The 12545-nt window shown below is 36.3% G+C and overlaps 1 protein-coding gene across 1 annotated transcript in view; it reads left to right on the forward strand.

The window, feature by feature from the left end:
* Window positions 1-1824: 1824 nt before the first annotated feature.
* The window catches only part of LOC140953410 (uncharacterized), a 29748-nt gene continuing 19027 nt past the window's right edge, over window positions 1825-12545 (forward strand). Inside the window, exons 1-13 of the mRNA XM_073402892.1 lie at window positions 1825-1953; window positions 2301-2347; window positions 2905-3077; window positions 3162-3293; window positions 4812-4887; window positions 6008-6093; window positions 6964-7023; window positions 7758-7846; window positions 9102-9247; window positions 9717-9873; window positions 10977-11069; window positions 11314-11449; window positions 12373-12449. Of these exons, the coding sequence (XP_073258993.1) occupies window positions 2308-2347; window positions 2905-3077; window positions 3162-3293; window positions 4812-4887; window positions 6008-6093; window positions 6964-7023; window positions 7758-7846; window positions 9102-9247; window positions 9717-9873; window positions 10977-11069; window positions 11314-11449; window positions 12373-12449 (1265 nt within the window). The 5' untranslated portion in view covers window positions 1825-1953; window positions 2301-2307. The remainder of the gene's footprint in view (window positions 1954-2300; window positions 2348-2904; window positions 3078-3161; window positions 3294-4811; window positions 4888-6007; window positions 6094-6963; window positions 7024-7757; window positions 7847-9101; window positions 9248-9716; window positions 9874-10976; window positions 11070-11313; window positions 11450-12372; window positions 12450-12545) is intronic.

Raw genomic sequence — 12545 nt, forward strand, 5'->3', positions numbered from 1 at the left:
CGAATCACGCGATTTTCAGGGTCAGAAACTGGACCCTAGTTTCCAGACTCATATACTGAAAACCGGCCATATATCCTCCATGCATGTTTTCTGTTTTCCCGCTGGAAAATTTACAAACATGACAACGCTGTGTCGGAGAAAGAATGGAAAATGCAGCACAAAGGTTGATAGATCACACTAGGGCACAAAGAAATGTTGGTAGTGCAAGAGGGGAAGATACTTTTCGTGATCAATACAGCCCTAGGGTAAGTAAGTCGCCCGGTTCAAGTGTTCAAAGTCTACAATGTTTCTTGCTGTCAGACTACTGACTCGAGTGTTAACAAGCTTAGTCTGATCTTGTGCAAGAACAAGTGTGTATATGTTTAACATAGCAAGAGACGCTTTAAATTTTTGTTACATCTCTAGAATAATTATCAAAACACTTTGACCATAAATAACTTGTTCTCTCATCTTGTATTGGAGATTTCAAAACATGCAAGTGTTTTGATTTGACATTTGATACACACATGAATTATTTTTCCCTGGAGACCTGATTATGCAGTGTTTATAGTTTTGTGTTATTTACAATTTTCGCATAGACCATAATACACCTTGTTTACCCCCTCCTCCCTCCTCCCCTCCCCCCTCCCCCCCACATACACACACCAAATTGTGTTTCCAATTTCTACTAGGTATTACAGTCAGTCACAGGGATCCATATTCATTATTTAGCAAAGTCATCAGCCGGGCAAGTAATCTTGCTGGGATACTTGCGCGGTTACAATTTAGGTTGCCCGGACAAAAGCACAGAATTATAGAAAGAATGGTGATAAAATTGTGTGCAACTTGAACATATCTGATTTGTAGTTACTAGTAAAGGGTTTTTACTAAACTGTAAAGAAAACAGGCTACAGGCCTGGGGCTAAACACAGTATATTTACATTTGCCAAGTAGCCACGGTCTGTTAGGTTGCCATGAAGGTATGTGTACTTTTTTCCTTGTATGAGGCAGCGGTTCTAGTGCTGGTTGTGTTTTTTTTTGTCGAATGCAGAGAAAGGCTTTGACTGAAAAACATCTTTCTTATTTCTCACATTTTTTTTTTATTTGCACAATACTCAGGGTATTAACCAAGGAATGAAGGTGCAAACCTTGCCCTGCAAATGGCTCAACCTTTGCATAGCTGAGATGACCACTTAAAATAGCAGTCCAATCTCCAAGGAGGATATGTAAAAATAGTGTCCCCAATTATTGATGATTTTTTTCTTTCACTACATTTTTGTATGCATTAATAGAGTGAGGAGCCAGATCATGTACCGCTGCATTCATCACAAAGGGTTAATGTTACCCCTGTCTTTGATATTCCAAGGACAGCAACTTCAAGAGGAAGTTCAGACTCAAGGTAAATATTTTAAGATATGTGCAATTATTGCTTGAAGGACTGTACTTATTGAAATGCAGAGAGTAGTTAATCCTTTACAGTAACTGGTTGTGTTGACTGGGGTAAAAAAATATTTGAATTCATTTAGTTGCATAGCCTGCTAACCCAGACAAATTTCTGGTTGTCACTTCTCTCCACCCGAAAGCATTACTTTTTAGGTGGAGAGAAGTAATGACCAACCACAAATACATCTGGGTTCACAGGCTATTGATTGCGTCAGTAATTCATCTTTCTCTCTTTAGTTCCTGTGACTTTATTGTAGTTCTAAAATTTCTGGAAACTATGTGATGTGAGTCACCTTAATTAAAGGAATAGTATATATCACTATCTGATTTTTTTTGTAGGAGTACATTGGTGACATTTCCCAGTTCAGTTTCCAGTGGTAAAGACAGGGATGTCATAATAAATGAATACTTTGATGAAACAGGCTTGGTAAAAGTAATAGAAACTTGGATCAAACAACTGAGTCATGAAGTAGAATTGCCTTACAATCCATATCCTGCACTGGTACAGCAGGCAAGACAACACACAGAACAGTATGTCATTTCTTGTTTGTACTTTTAGTAAAAGATTGCTACCATCTAGTGTATCTACCTACTTACCCTGTTAAATATTATAGAAATGAGGTCTTATTTCTCAAGGCTACTCTGTAAAAATCATTTATGTGCTAGTGACAAGTGCCTTAACTGCAAAGTTTGGAATATTTTATTGTGTTATTTCTGCGGTGACTGAGAATTTCTAATATTTACTGTGACTAAAAAAAAAATAAGAATAAGAGCTAGACTGCCAAAGTTAATCACTATCTGTCAGTAGTAAAATAACTTTTGTTAAGTGTAAATTATAGAAACTTCTTATTATTGTTCTATTAACTTCCATCAATTAGGTATCACATGTTTGAAGAGGACATTGGAACAATCAAAGAGAAATTAGGTAACTTACAGGGCTCCTAAAACACAATCAAAGCTTTATTCGTTCCAGTAAACTAGGTATGACAGTGACATACTTATAATACTACTGTCACTATCTTGCACTATAAGCTAAGATAATTTAACTATAATCCTTTAAGCCCCATTATCCACATATAAATTCTCCAGACTGATCTCAATAATTTTCTTTAATGAATTAGTAGGGAGAATTTATTTAAAGATCAAAGCATTTTCCCTTTAGTGATCATTTTATATTGTTCTATTTGAAACCTTTTCTCCTGATGACATTTTGACATTGTGCATGTACTTTAAGGGTTAACCATTACTTTTTTAGAATTTACATTACATGGTCAGTCTTAAAAAGTTGGCATCCAGGTCAACATCTTACAGTGTATAACAAAATTGTCTTCTTGGGACTGATTTGTACAATGTAGTTATTAAGAAGTCATTCTAAGCCATTCGGTATAGCTCAGCTTATTATTCCTTGCCCAGTTTTTTGTTGGAAGTTGCTATTGCAGCTATTGGACATCTTCAAGGTAATTTTTCTCATTCTCCTTGTAGAAGGCGAGGTATTCAGCATTGGTGGGTATGTCTTCCGCACACAAGACAGTCCAGCTCGTTGGGGTCTACAAACAATACTTCGTGCTATTAACACTGAGTCTCTAACACAATATGACTGGCTTTTATCAAGCATGAGTACTGAAGTGTCTAACAACGATGCTGAGGATTATTCAGTAAGTTTTAAGTTTGATTTGATATGATAAAAGGCTGTCACTAGGTTATACATATTCATGCAAAGCAATAATTTTTTTTTTCAGTACGTTGTCCAGAAACCCTTTCCAATACTGGCTGGCCCCTGTATATTTGCAGGATCACTGTATCCACTAGGGGGGGAGGAAAGCATCAACATTAGAATGGAATATAGCATCAATGGACCTCAAGAAAATTATGTAAGTTTCACCTGTTCCCTGAATGTCTATCTTCAGCTGGCAGACTGAGTAGTCTCTGTAAGAAATAATTGGGTTTTCTGTTTCATATTGTTCATTGCATAACTTGTCTTACTGTTACAGTTTGTATGATTTACCTCTACTGTGGATGACACTGGCACTTGAATCTGCTTTCAGACTTTGCATTCGCCAAACTTGTTGCAAATCAAAAAACAGAGAGCCTTTGAAGAGAGACAATGTTAGGACGAACCATTTGAATCAATATTTTGCTGTTTTGGTTTGAATCAGCTGTAGGAAAATCCAAACAATGGCAGTACATGTATATATATGGGTGAAACTAGGTTGTCCAAGAAAAACCGCTTGGGAAAAATAAGTAAATGATGCTGATGATGATGAAATGACTAGGAAAAGAGGTATAATGATAATGATGATGGCTTGACAATGACTTCATGTGTTGGCAATAATGATGATGATGATGATGATGAGGAGGAGGAGCATAAGGATAGAAACACAATAATAATCACCCAGCGTCAAATTCAAAGCTCCTGACTATTTATCCTCTATGTTTACTGAGCGCAGTGCATCAGGCTATGTCTAGCCTGCAGAGCAGGCGTTTTTTAATGAAAACTCGGAGGTACATTGATCGTTTCCGCCATCTTGAAAAGCATCAAAAAAGACTAAGGGGGAGGGGCGGTGGAAGGGGGGAGGCGCGGGGAGGAGGGAGGAGTATTTTTCCTCCCCTCCCCTCCCCCTCCCCTATTTTAAACCCATCTACCCCTCCCTTAAAAACACTTTTTGACTTGTCCCAACTCTCTGGTAGTATTAACGTCCAAGATGGCGGGACAACGTCATTCCTGAAAACAATTCATGGATCCCGCCCCAAAATACGCCTGCTTTGCAGGCTAGGCTATGTCTTAAGGGACTCTACAAACAAATAAAATGTCCCTTTACCAAGAACCAACTACCTAAAAAGGAGCTTTAGCTATAGAGGTGCAACTCTCTGGAACAGTCTGCCCTGCAATCTTAGGCAAGAGAAATCTCTAAATCGTTTTAAGCAATTGTTAAACTTTCATTTTAGTTAATTAAGTTAGATACACGGCATTCATGGAAAACAGGTATAGTTTAGTGTAATTTTGAGTAGTATTTTTAAGAGACTCTTTAGATATGTATTTATTATTAATAAATATTGTTACGTAGTTGTACTTTATATGTAACAAAACCGGATGAATTTTTTACCGTGTTAAATTTGAGATTGAAGATGACTTAATGTGTTGGCAATAATAATGATGATGATGATGTAATTACACCTCCTTTTGCATGGAATTTCAGTACATGTATTTTTTACATGAAAACATAATTTTAGAGAGGTATATATATATATATATATAAATATATATATATTGCCACCCAATAATGAATGATGCAATTTACCCTTATCCTGTGAGCATCATGAGCCCTACAAAATATTATGATCTACTGAAAATTTATTTAATCTGTTTGGTTTTTCATTTGTTTTATTAGGCATATGAATTATTTGCCAAAGCTGTGTGGAATGACATTCAGATGATGCAAGAGGCTGAAGTTCACATTTTACTTGGTATAAAAATAATATTGTTTGTATTAGGCAACCAAATCAGTTGTAAAAAAATCTTCAGTTTCAAGTGGCAGAACTGAGTTTTTTTTACCAAAAAAAAAAATAAATAAATAACAGCAATTTATTATTATGTTATTCCTTTTGTGTGTGTGTGTTGTCTTGACTTTGACACTACTTACCCTGAACGTAAGAATGAGTATAGAAAATCGAAACAGGTAACAATAGATGAGCTCATTCCTCTTCAGTATCATTATTTTGAGGTTCAGGTTGAACTAAATTGTAGAATTTGTGCCACAAATGGCCCATATGAATAGTTCACTGTTGTTTTCCATAAATTAGGTTATAAGATTTGATCTTATCACCTACAGCTTTAATAAGCTTGCATGCATATCAGTTGTCAACCGTAATAGGGCTTTCCATGTAAGGATTGCAAATCTAGGGGTGGCGAATGGTAAAATCTGAGACTCACCGAGATGCCGAGATCCTACTTAAAAATCCGAGCCCAAGACTCTTTGGTGAAAAGTTTCGAGACTCAAAAAAAAGTAAAAACAGACCTTGAAAAAACGAGACTTTGAGACTTATCAAAAACGCTTCCGAGATTTCGAGATCCTTCCAAAATTTTCCGAAACCCAGGTTTTTTGAGGTACCATTCGCCACCCCTAAATCTTTTTCAGTGTAACTCTTTGTGAACTTATTAATATCAAGGAAAGTGGAAGGTACAACTTGAGGTCAAACAAAGGACTCCTACATTTGCAAGAGCTGTTACTCATACGACACTTGGTGACTGCGCCTTCCTGGCTGCGGCGCCAAAACTGTGGAACAGCTTGCCTTTCATATTAATTTTGTAATGAGGAAATTTTAATACTTTTCAAATATTGCTCAAGACACATTTTTTTAAACTAGCTTTTTATTGGTCCAATAGATATTTTGTAAATTTTTAATCCCGTAGTGTTAACTTTTTATAGTTTTTTGTTAGTTAATATGCCTTTATATGTGATGCATTTTTGATCATATACACATGTTATTTGCACAATATAAGTAATAAATTTATTATTATTATTATTAACTCTGGCCAAGCAAATATTGTTCCCTGAAAATCTTTGTTTTCCTTTGAATTTGGAAGGTGTCACTGTTCCAGTGGAGGATGTACATCACAGGGGAAATTGGGTGAAAGAATTTTGGACATCCAGTAGCATTGATGAAATACAGGTTTGATTTTTTTATTTTATAGGCATAATTAAAACATCCTGCTTCAAAGTAAAATATAGTACTAGTAATAATTTATAATACATCTTTATTTGACAGAGAACAGCTCTAAAGACTTCTTACTTAACTTATTATGTTGTGCGATCATCACTTAATAGCAAATCAAAATATTTTTAGCCCAAGTAGATAGCTATCACGATTTGTCTAATAGCTCCAGTTTTGTTTTCTCTAAAAATAATAATGGGCTTAAAAAGGGTACATGTATTTACTTTAATTTGTTTATCGTGAAAGTCTACTTTTCTGGCTGCTTTTATTATTTCAGTTCACCCCCGCTGCCCTCTCCTCCCCCAGATGAATCAAAATTGAACATAACATTTAAAAACCTCAACCACCAGGAGGCAAATCTGTGGGCCATTTATAAGTGGGGCAAAGGAGTTGAACCCAGGCCTCCTGAGGGCCATAACAACTCCTGTTAGTGGCTAGAGGGAGACTGGGGAAAAGTTGATAATTGGACGTAACAGCTTCATAACGTCTGCCATTTAGCCCAGTCAAAGTCTTTATTTGAATTTCATTTTATTTTTAGCAGTTACAAATGACATTGGGTTTTATGAAAGTGGCCCCAGATCATTTAGTCATGCTTCCTCCCTTTTTTGCCCATACTATTATGTTAATAGTGTGCTGTGAGCAGTTGATCCCCATTTGATCTTCTGGCAGTATTTATTTGTTCCATGCTCTTGGCCCAATTCTAGTTGGGGATCATTTGTACAAAGTTGACACTTACCTTTGCGTGTCTTTTCAGTCAACCTTCTCTGGTGACAGATGACGTATTTGCATCTTATTTGATTTCTTGTTATTATTTTTTTTTCTCTAAAGGATCAGTTTTTAATACTACTCAGATCTGCTGCTGCTGCTCAGAAAATTCTAGAAGCTCAGGTATTCTTTGAACAATACTATTATTCTTAAGAGACCAATATACCTGCCGTCGTACAGATCACTTCATCCAATTTAACTTGACCATGAAGCATAAAAACTTGTGAAGAACTTTCTTGGCATTTAAAATCATTTTTGCAGGGGGTTGTGCCTATGATGACAGAAAAACAAGCTATAAGCTCACTATTTGCTTCCAGAACACCATGCAATAAATTTTCGCTTGACATACTTTGATGACTTACAGACTACATAGTGGTGTCATAGTGATGAGAACCTGAGAGTGGCATCCACCTAGGTACATGTACCGTCACACTGGGTAGGGTAGGGAGCAGAAAAACACTAGCGGTGATACAAAACGATACACAAACGTAATGACTTGACCTCAAGAGAATGGATGTAAAAAGACCCAAGAGCCCCTGCGCCTCGAGTTTAACTTAGCCTAAATTTCTTTTAACCACATAACAAATAATTATTCAAAAATTGATGTTTCAAGTACTAGCTATCATCACAACAAATTTTCATCTATTAAGGCGAGTTTATTTGTTTTTGTACCACCACTAATGTCTTTTTGAGTTAAACTTTGTCGTCCAGGGTAAATTATGCATATGTGTCATGTTTTTCCAACTTATGAGCCTCTGGGTTATATTTTAGAATCTTCTTCAACAGAATATTTGTGGGAATTATTTCTTTCTTTAGGATTCTAAAAATTTTAGAGTAAAATGTACTTTTTCTTTCAGTGCATGTTCAAGTTGCAGCCTGAGAGTAGACTGTACAGAAGAGGTCACAAACAATACCACTTAATTTTTTTAAAGACTGAAGAAGGAAGGTAATGATCAGGATCAGCTTTTTGAAATTTATTAATCTACCAAAACGTTTTTGCTATGAGATTTAGCACATACATTATGAATCAAAATTAATGCTTCATTGAATTCATGCCAAATTATAGCATTTGGATCAATTTTAGTTGCAGTAATTTCTTTGTGCATTGTGTTTTGTGACTTTACGAACATCATGAAATTCTGTACCACTCATGTATGCAATTTGAAACTGAATCCTGTCCTTTATTGTTTGATTTACAGTCAAAGCAAGTCAAGCGTTCCTGTCGCTAGTAGACTAATAAATTCATCAATGGAAAAATGATTTGGTTTGTTGATTCAATAATCCATTTATAAAATGAATAATCTATAGTCAAATTGGACCTCAATTCAATAATAAAATGTTGATTTGGTTTATGAACAAAATCTACCTGTTCTTTATTTTTGTTTGTTATGTTATGTTGCTACCCTTTTCCTACCATTCACGATTGTGTTTTTCATTGCCTTTGATCAAAATAACAGCTAGAATAGACAGACTGGAAATGCAAAAAAACTGACAAAGGCCGAGGATCGAAATCCACCAATCACTGCACATACACTGACCTCAGTTTGACCATTCTCTTTCCTAAGAGGTCAGGTCTGTTGCATTTATTACTGGCAGCAAAATTGCATACATGCAACAGTTTGTTTGGGCTTGAACTTCAGAACTCTCCTGCACCTGACTCTTAGAAAAAAAGAAGGAAAAAAAATACTGAGGTCGACTTGTGGAAAGCATAGTTTTTCAAAAAACGGTAATCAAATCAACATTCGATTATTGAATCGAGGCTGAATATGAATATTGGATTGTTCATTTTATGAATGGATTATTAAATGACCTGCTTTGACTGTAATTGTGACCTGGGAACAGATATCACTAGTGATATGTGAGGAGAACACATATCCCTAGTGATGTGTGTTTTCCTACCCAGGAAACATATATCACTAGTGATATGTGATCCCCTACCCGGGAAACACATATCCCTTGTGAAATGTGTCTCCCTTCCTGGGAAATATGTACATATTCCTAGTGATATGTGTTGCCCTACTGGTTTAAGTATTTAACTTACAGATCATTTAGATACTAAACGATCATTTTCTGTCTGAAAATATTTTCTTTTTACTTCCCTTAATTCAAGTCAAGTTGCTTACCGGTAATAATATTATTAATAAGTAAATATGCGAGTGGTTTATTTTGTCTAACAAAGTTTATGGACTCTTTTATTAAAGGTCAAGATGTAGATCTTCAGTTCCTTATCAAAGTGCCCATGAAGGAGTATTTGTTAGCCGTTTTCATATCAAAGAGTATTTCTCCTGGTTTTCTAGCTTAGAACTAGGAACTCAACAGATTTCAGTGACACCTACAAATGCTACAAGTAAGTGAGAATAAAAGATAGTCATTTTGTTGTCTGCCTCAGCAGTGAGTTAAGACTGCAAGAATTTTTTGGGGGCCAGGAGAAGACGTCATAGCAAATTACAATACTTTTCCCTGCCACCAACCTGAGTTCTTGTGCCAATTAAGCGTGATACTGCCTGTGAGTCTTTATTACAACCATTAAGTATATGCTTTGGTTCAATTTTTCCCTTGATTCATTATATTACCAAAGAGCCCTAAATCAAAGGAAAATAAGATTTGAATGAAGAATTTCTGTCTGAACATTTTAATAGTCTGCATGTGTTAGTTTTGGCAGCAAAGTTGACTTTGGCACAAGAAAATCAAAGCATCTCTTCCCCATTCTCTGTGTGGTTTAACAACTCCCTTTCCTCAATGTGTGCTGACATGATGACTTAGTCAAATCATTCCCACTGAAGGCATTGTGTTGACTTAAAGGTGGTCTATTGTAGGGGGAGGCAGGTCAAGGCGAAAAAGGGACACTTCAAGTATGCAGCTACAGCCAAGAACAGTCAGCAGGATATCAAACCAGACTGGCTCAACAGCTCATGGTGATATGGATAGTCCCACAAGAGGTCCTTACAGTGAAGATATCTTGGACTCTATACGGTAAGCATACTATAACTAGTCCACTTGCAGAAATAGCTGCTGAATGTTTCATAGTTTACAAGTATCATCATATTCCCTTCTTGCTTCACGTCTTTAAGATACCTTTCCCAGCAAAATGAAACAAGCAACCTCATTTCTAGGGTTGTCAACTGCTGGCCGGTTAGCTTAATTGGATAAGCACCAGTCTGCTGAGTGGGAGGCTGCTGGGTCAACCCCGGGGGGAACTCCTATATGAAAGGGGCAGGGATGCTCATTGGAAATTTTGAGTGAAACCCCTAAAGGAGACTAATCTGGGCGTGGCCCAACCTTTTTGACCCCTAAAAGAGACCATTTTAAAACACAGACAAATAACAAATACAGCGACTTTTATTCATGGCAAAGACATTAAATAGAAATAGTAAATAAAACAAATTGAAAATATAACCTTTTTTTTATTTCTTTGCGTGCAACCCTTAAAGAGATAAGTAGTATAAACCATAGGCCCCATATCAAAACCCTGGCACATGTAATAAATTCCTAGGGGTGTTAAATAACCCAGAAACTGTTCATAAAAAGAAGGGGACAGTCCCCAGTGTGGTGGTCTATCCCAAATTCACACTTACAGCGGAGGCATCATTACTCACTCATTCCTTTATTACTTGTTAACTCGCCATAAGCAGTCTGGCAAAAGTGTTGCTAAACAGTGTTGTAAATTATCCCTTAAAAACCCTGAGTTGAAGTGACAATAAGATATTTACAATTTACAGTTATTTTAGTTACAATCTCCTACTTTTCCATGGAGCAAGGAGGGTGTGGTAGGAGTAAGAGAGAATCGTGGGAACATCAACAAGGTTGCAAAACATGTTTTTTGGCAATAAATCAAAGGCCCCCCTTGATTGCCCAAAAGACAGATTATGCATGTATACATATGCTAAACTATTACACACTTTGTTTACGATACCAGTAATATCATTGGGTTTTTCCTTCAAATGGTAAAAAGAAATCCATCCTATTCAGTAGATAACATCAGCCATGAAAGTGATAATTTTTCTAAGATTGTGCAAGTTTAATACAGTCAATCACTGAAATTATCTTTATTTTCTCTATAATTATTTAACTCACAGAGCTCACTTCAGAGAGCAAATCTTTGAACTTGGAGAAAAGATGAATTTCATGAACATGATCCATTATGTCATTCTTTTGGTCTTGTTAAACAAGTAAGTAAAGTGTACATAATAATTTTATTAGCGGTACTTTAAATAGCAATAGTTTCCCTTCTAGAGTAACGGTATACTGAAATATTGTAAACAAGTGATATTTTCAGATTTTTCAGATTGGACAGTAATAAATAGGTGTGTAATAGATATATTTATCATCATAACCACTAGACCACCAGTACCTCCGTTGTATTACTGTGTTACCCATTGACATGCTGTGCTTTGGGATGTTGGATCTTTTTAGAGAGGATGCTGATGAACAAACAGCCTGTCTTGTAGAAGCTTACCGGCTTCTGAGGAGCACAGCTTATCAACTGCATCTTGTCATGAAGCAGAACATTGTGATTCAAGATCTTATAACCTTTTTCTCCTCTCGTGAGGTAAGATGTTAGCACTCTATCTAGGGGAATCGCTAGTTGTCACTCGAGAGCAGCACGGGAAAGGAGACGCGTGGCTTCGTCAATCACTCGCGCGTTCTCTCGCGGCTCGCTTCGCTCGTCATAAATGAAGAGCTTGTTAGCAGCTGTCTAGTGAGAAAATTTGTTTCTAGCGAAGTTCCCAAAGATGAGGTTTGAAAGTAAGTTTTTTTCTTGATTGCCACCTCGTGTTTTAGAATGTGTGACCTCTGACTTTATGGAAGAACTTGAAAAAGTTCTAAATAATTTTTAGGGTAACTTTGGCCAAGAAAATTGGACGTAAAGTTTAGTGACGTTAATATATATACAATTTCTTTTGTATTTTTTCATCAACTATTTATGAGTTTTGAAGCAATGACCTACTTTAAAATTCTAACATGACTTCGAGGCTTTCTAATAATTTTCCCATATTTGGTTTAGTTTTCTTCTGGGAATTGTGAGACAATTTTTATTCACTTATGTCCAGGATTGCAAGCTTTGGACAAAAATTTTTTACCAAATTTTCATCGCAATTTTACAATAAAAATAATTGAGAAGAAATCTTGGCAGAAACTTGCAACCAAAAATCGCAAACCTGACAAGCACAAATATAGCAAAAGGAATGACTTTGGAATTAAGAAAGGCCACGAAGGCACTCGAAAACTGGGGGCGTGAGGGGATCGATTCAGCAGAAATCGCTAAAGTAACAAGAAATTTCGGATCATTATACGTTTCTGGGAATCTGCCCACCTACCCCTCCCCTATGACAAAATTTTGCCCTAAGTGAAAAGTAAGTGTTAATGTGGTAGGTGGGCAGATTCCCAAAAACGTTCAATGATCCGGAATTTTTTCTGCTATGTGAAACACTTGCTAGCTTATCAATTCGCAAGATCTCTTTTTATTTGCAGTTGGGAGCGTCAGATGTCATACAGGCTCATTTCTTGGCATACAGACATTCTCTAAAGAATTTCTTCAGCAATTGTCTGTAAGCACTGGTTATATTTGTTCTACTTTGTATTTTTTAAAAGGAAAGTTTTCAAGAAATTACTGACCCATGAAACAGCTGCCGTAATCAAAGCTT

The sequence above is a fragment of the Porites lutea genome, chromosome 11, assembly GCF_958299795.1.
Source record: "Porites lutea chromosome 11, jaPorLute2.1, whole genome shotgun sequence".
NCBI lineage: Eukaryota > Metazoa > Cnidaria > Anthozoa > Scleractinia > Poritidae > Porites > Porites lutea.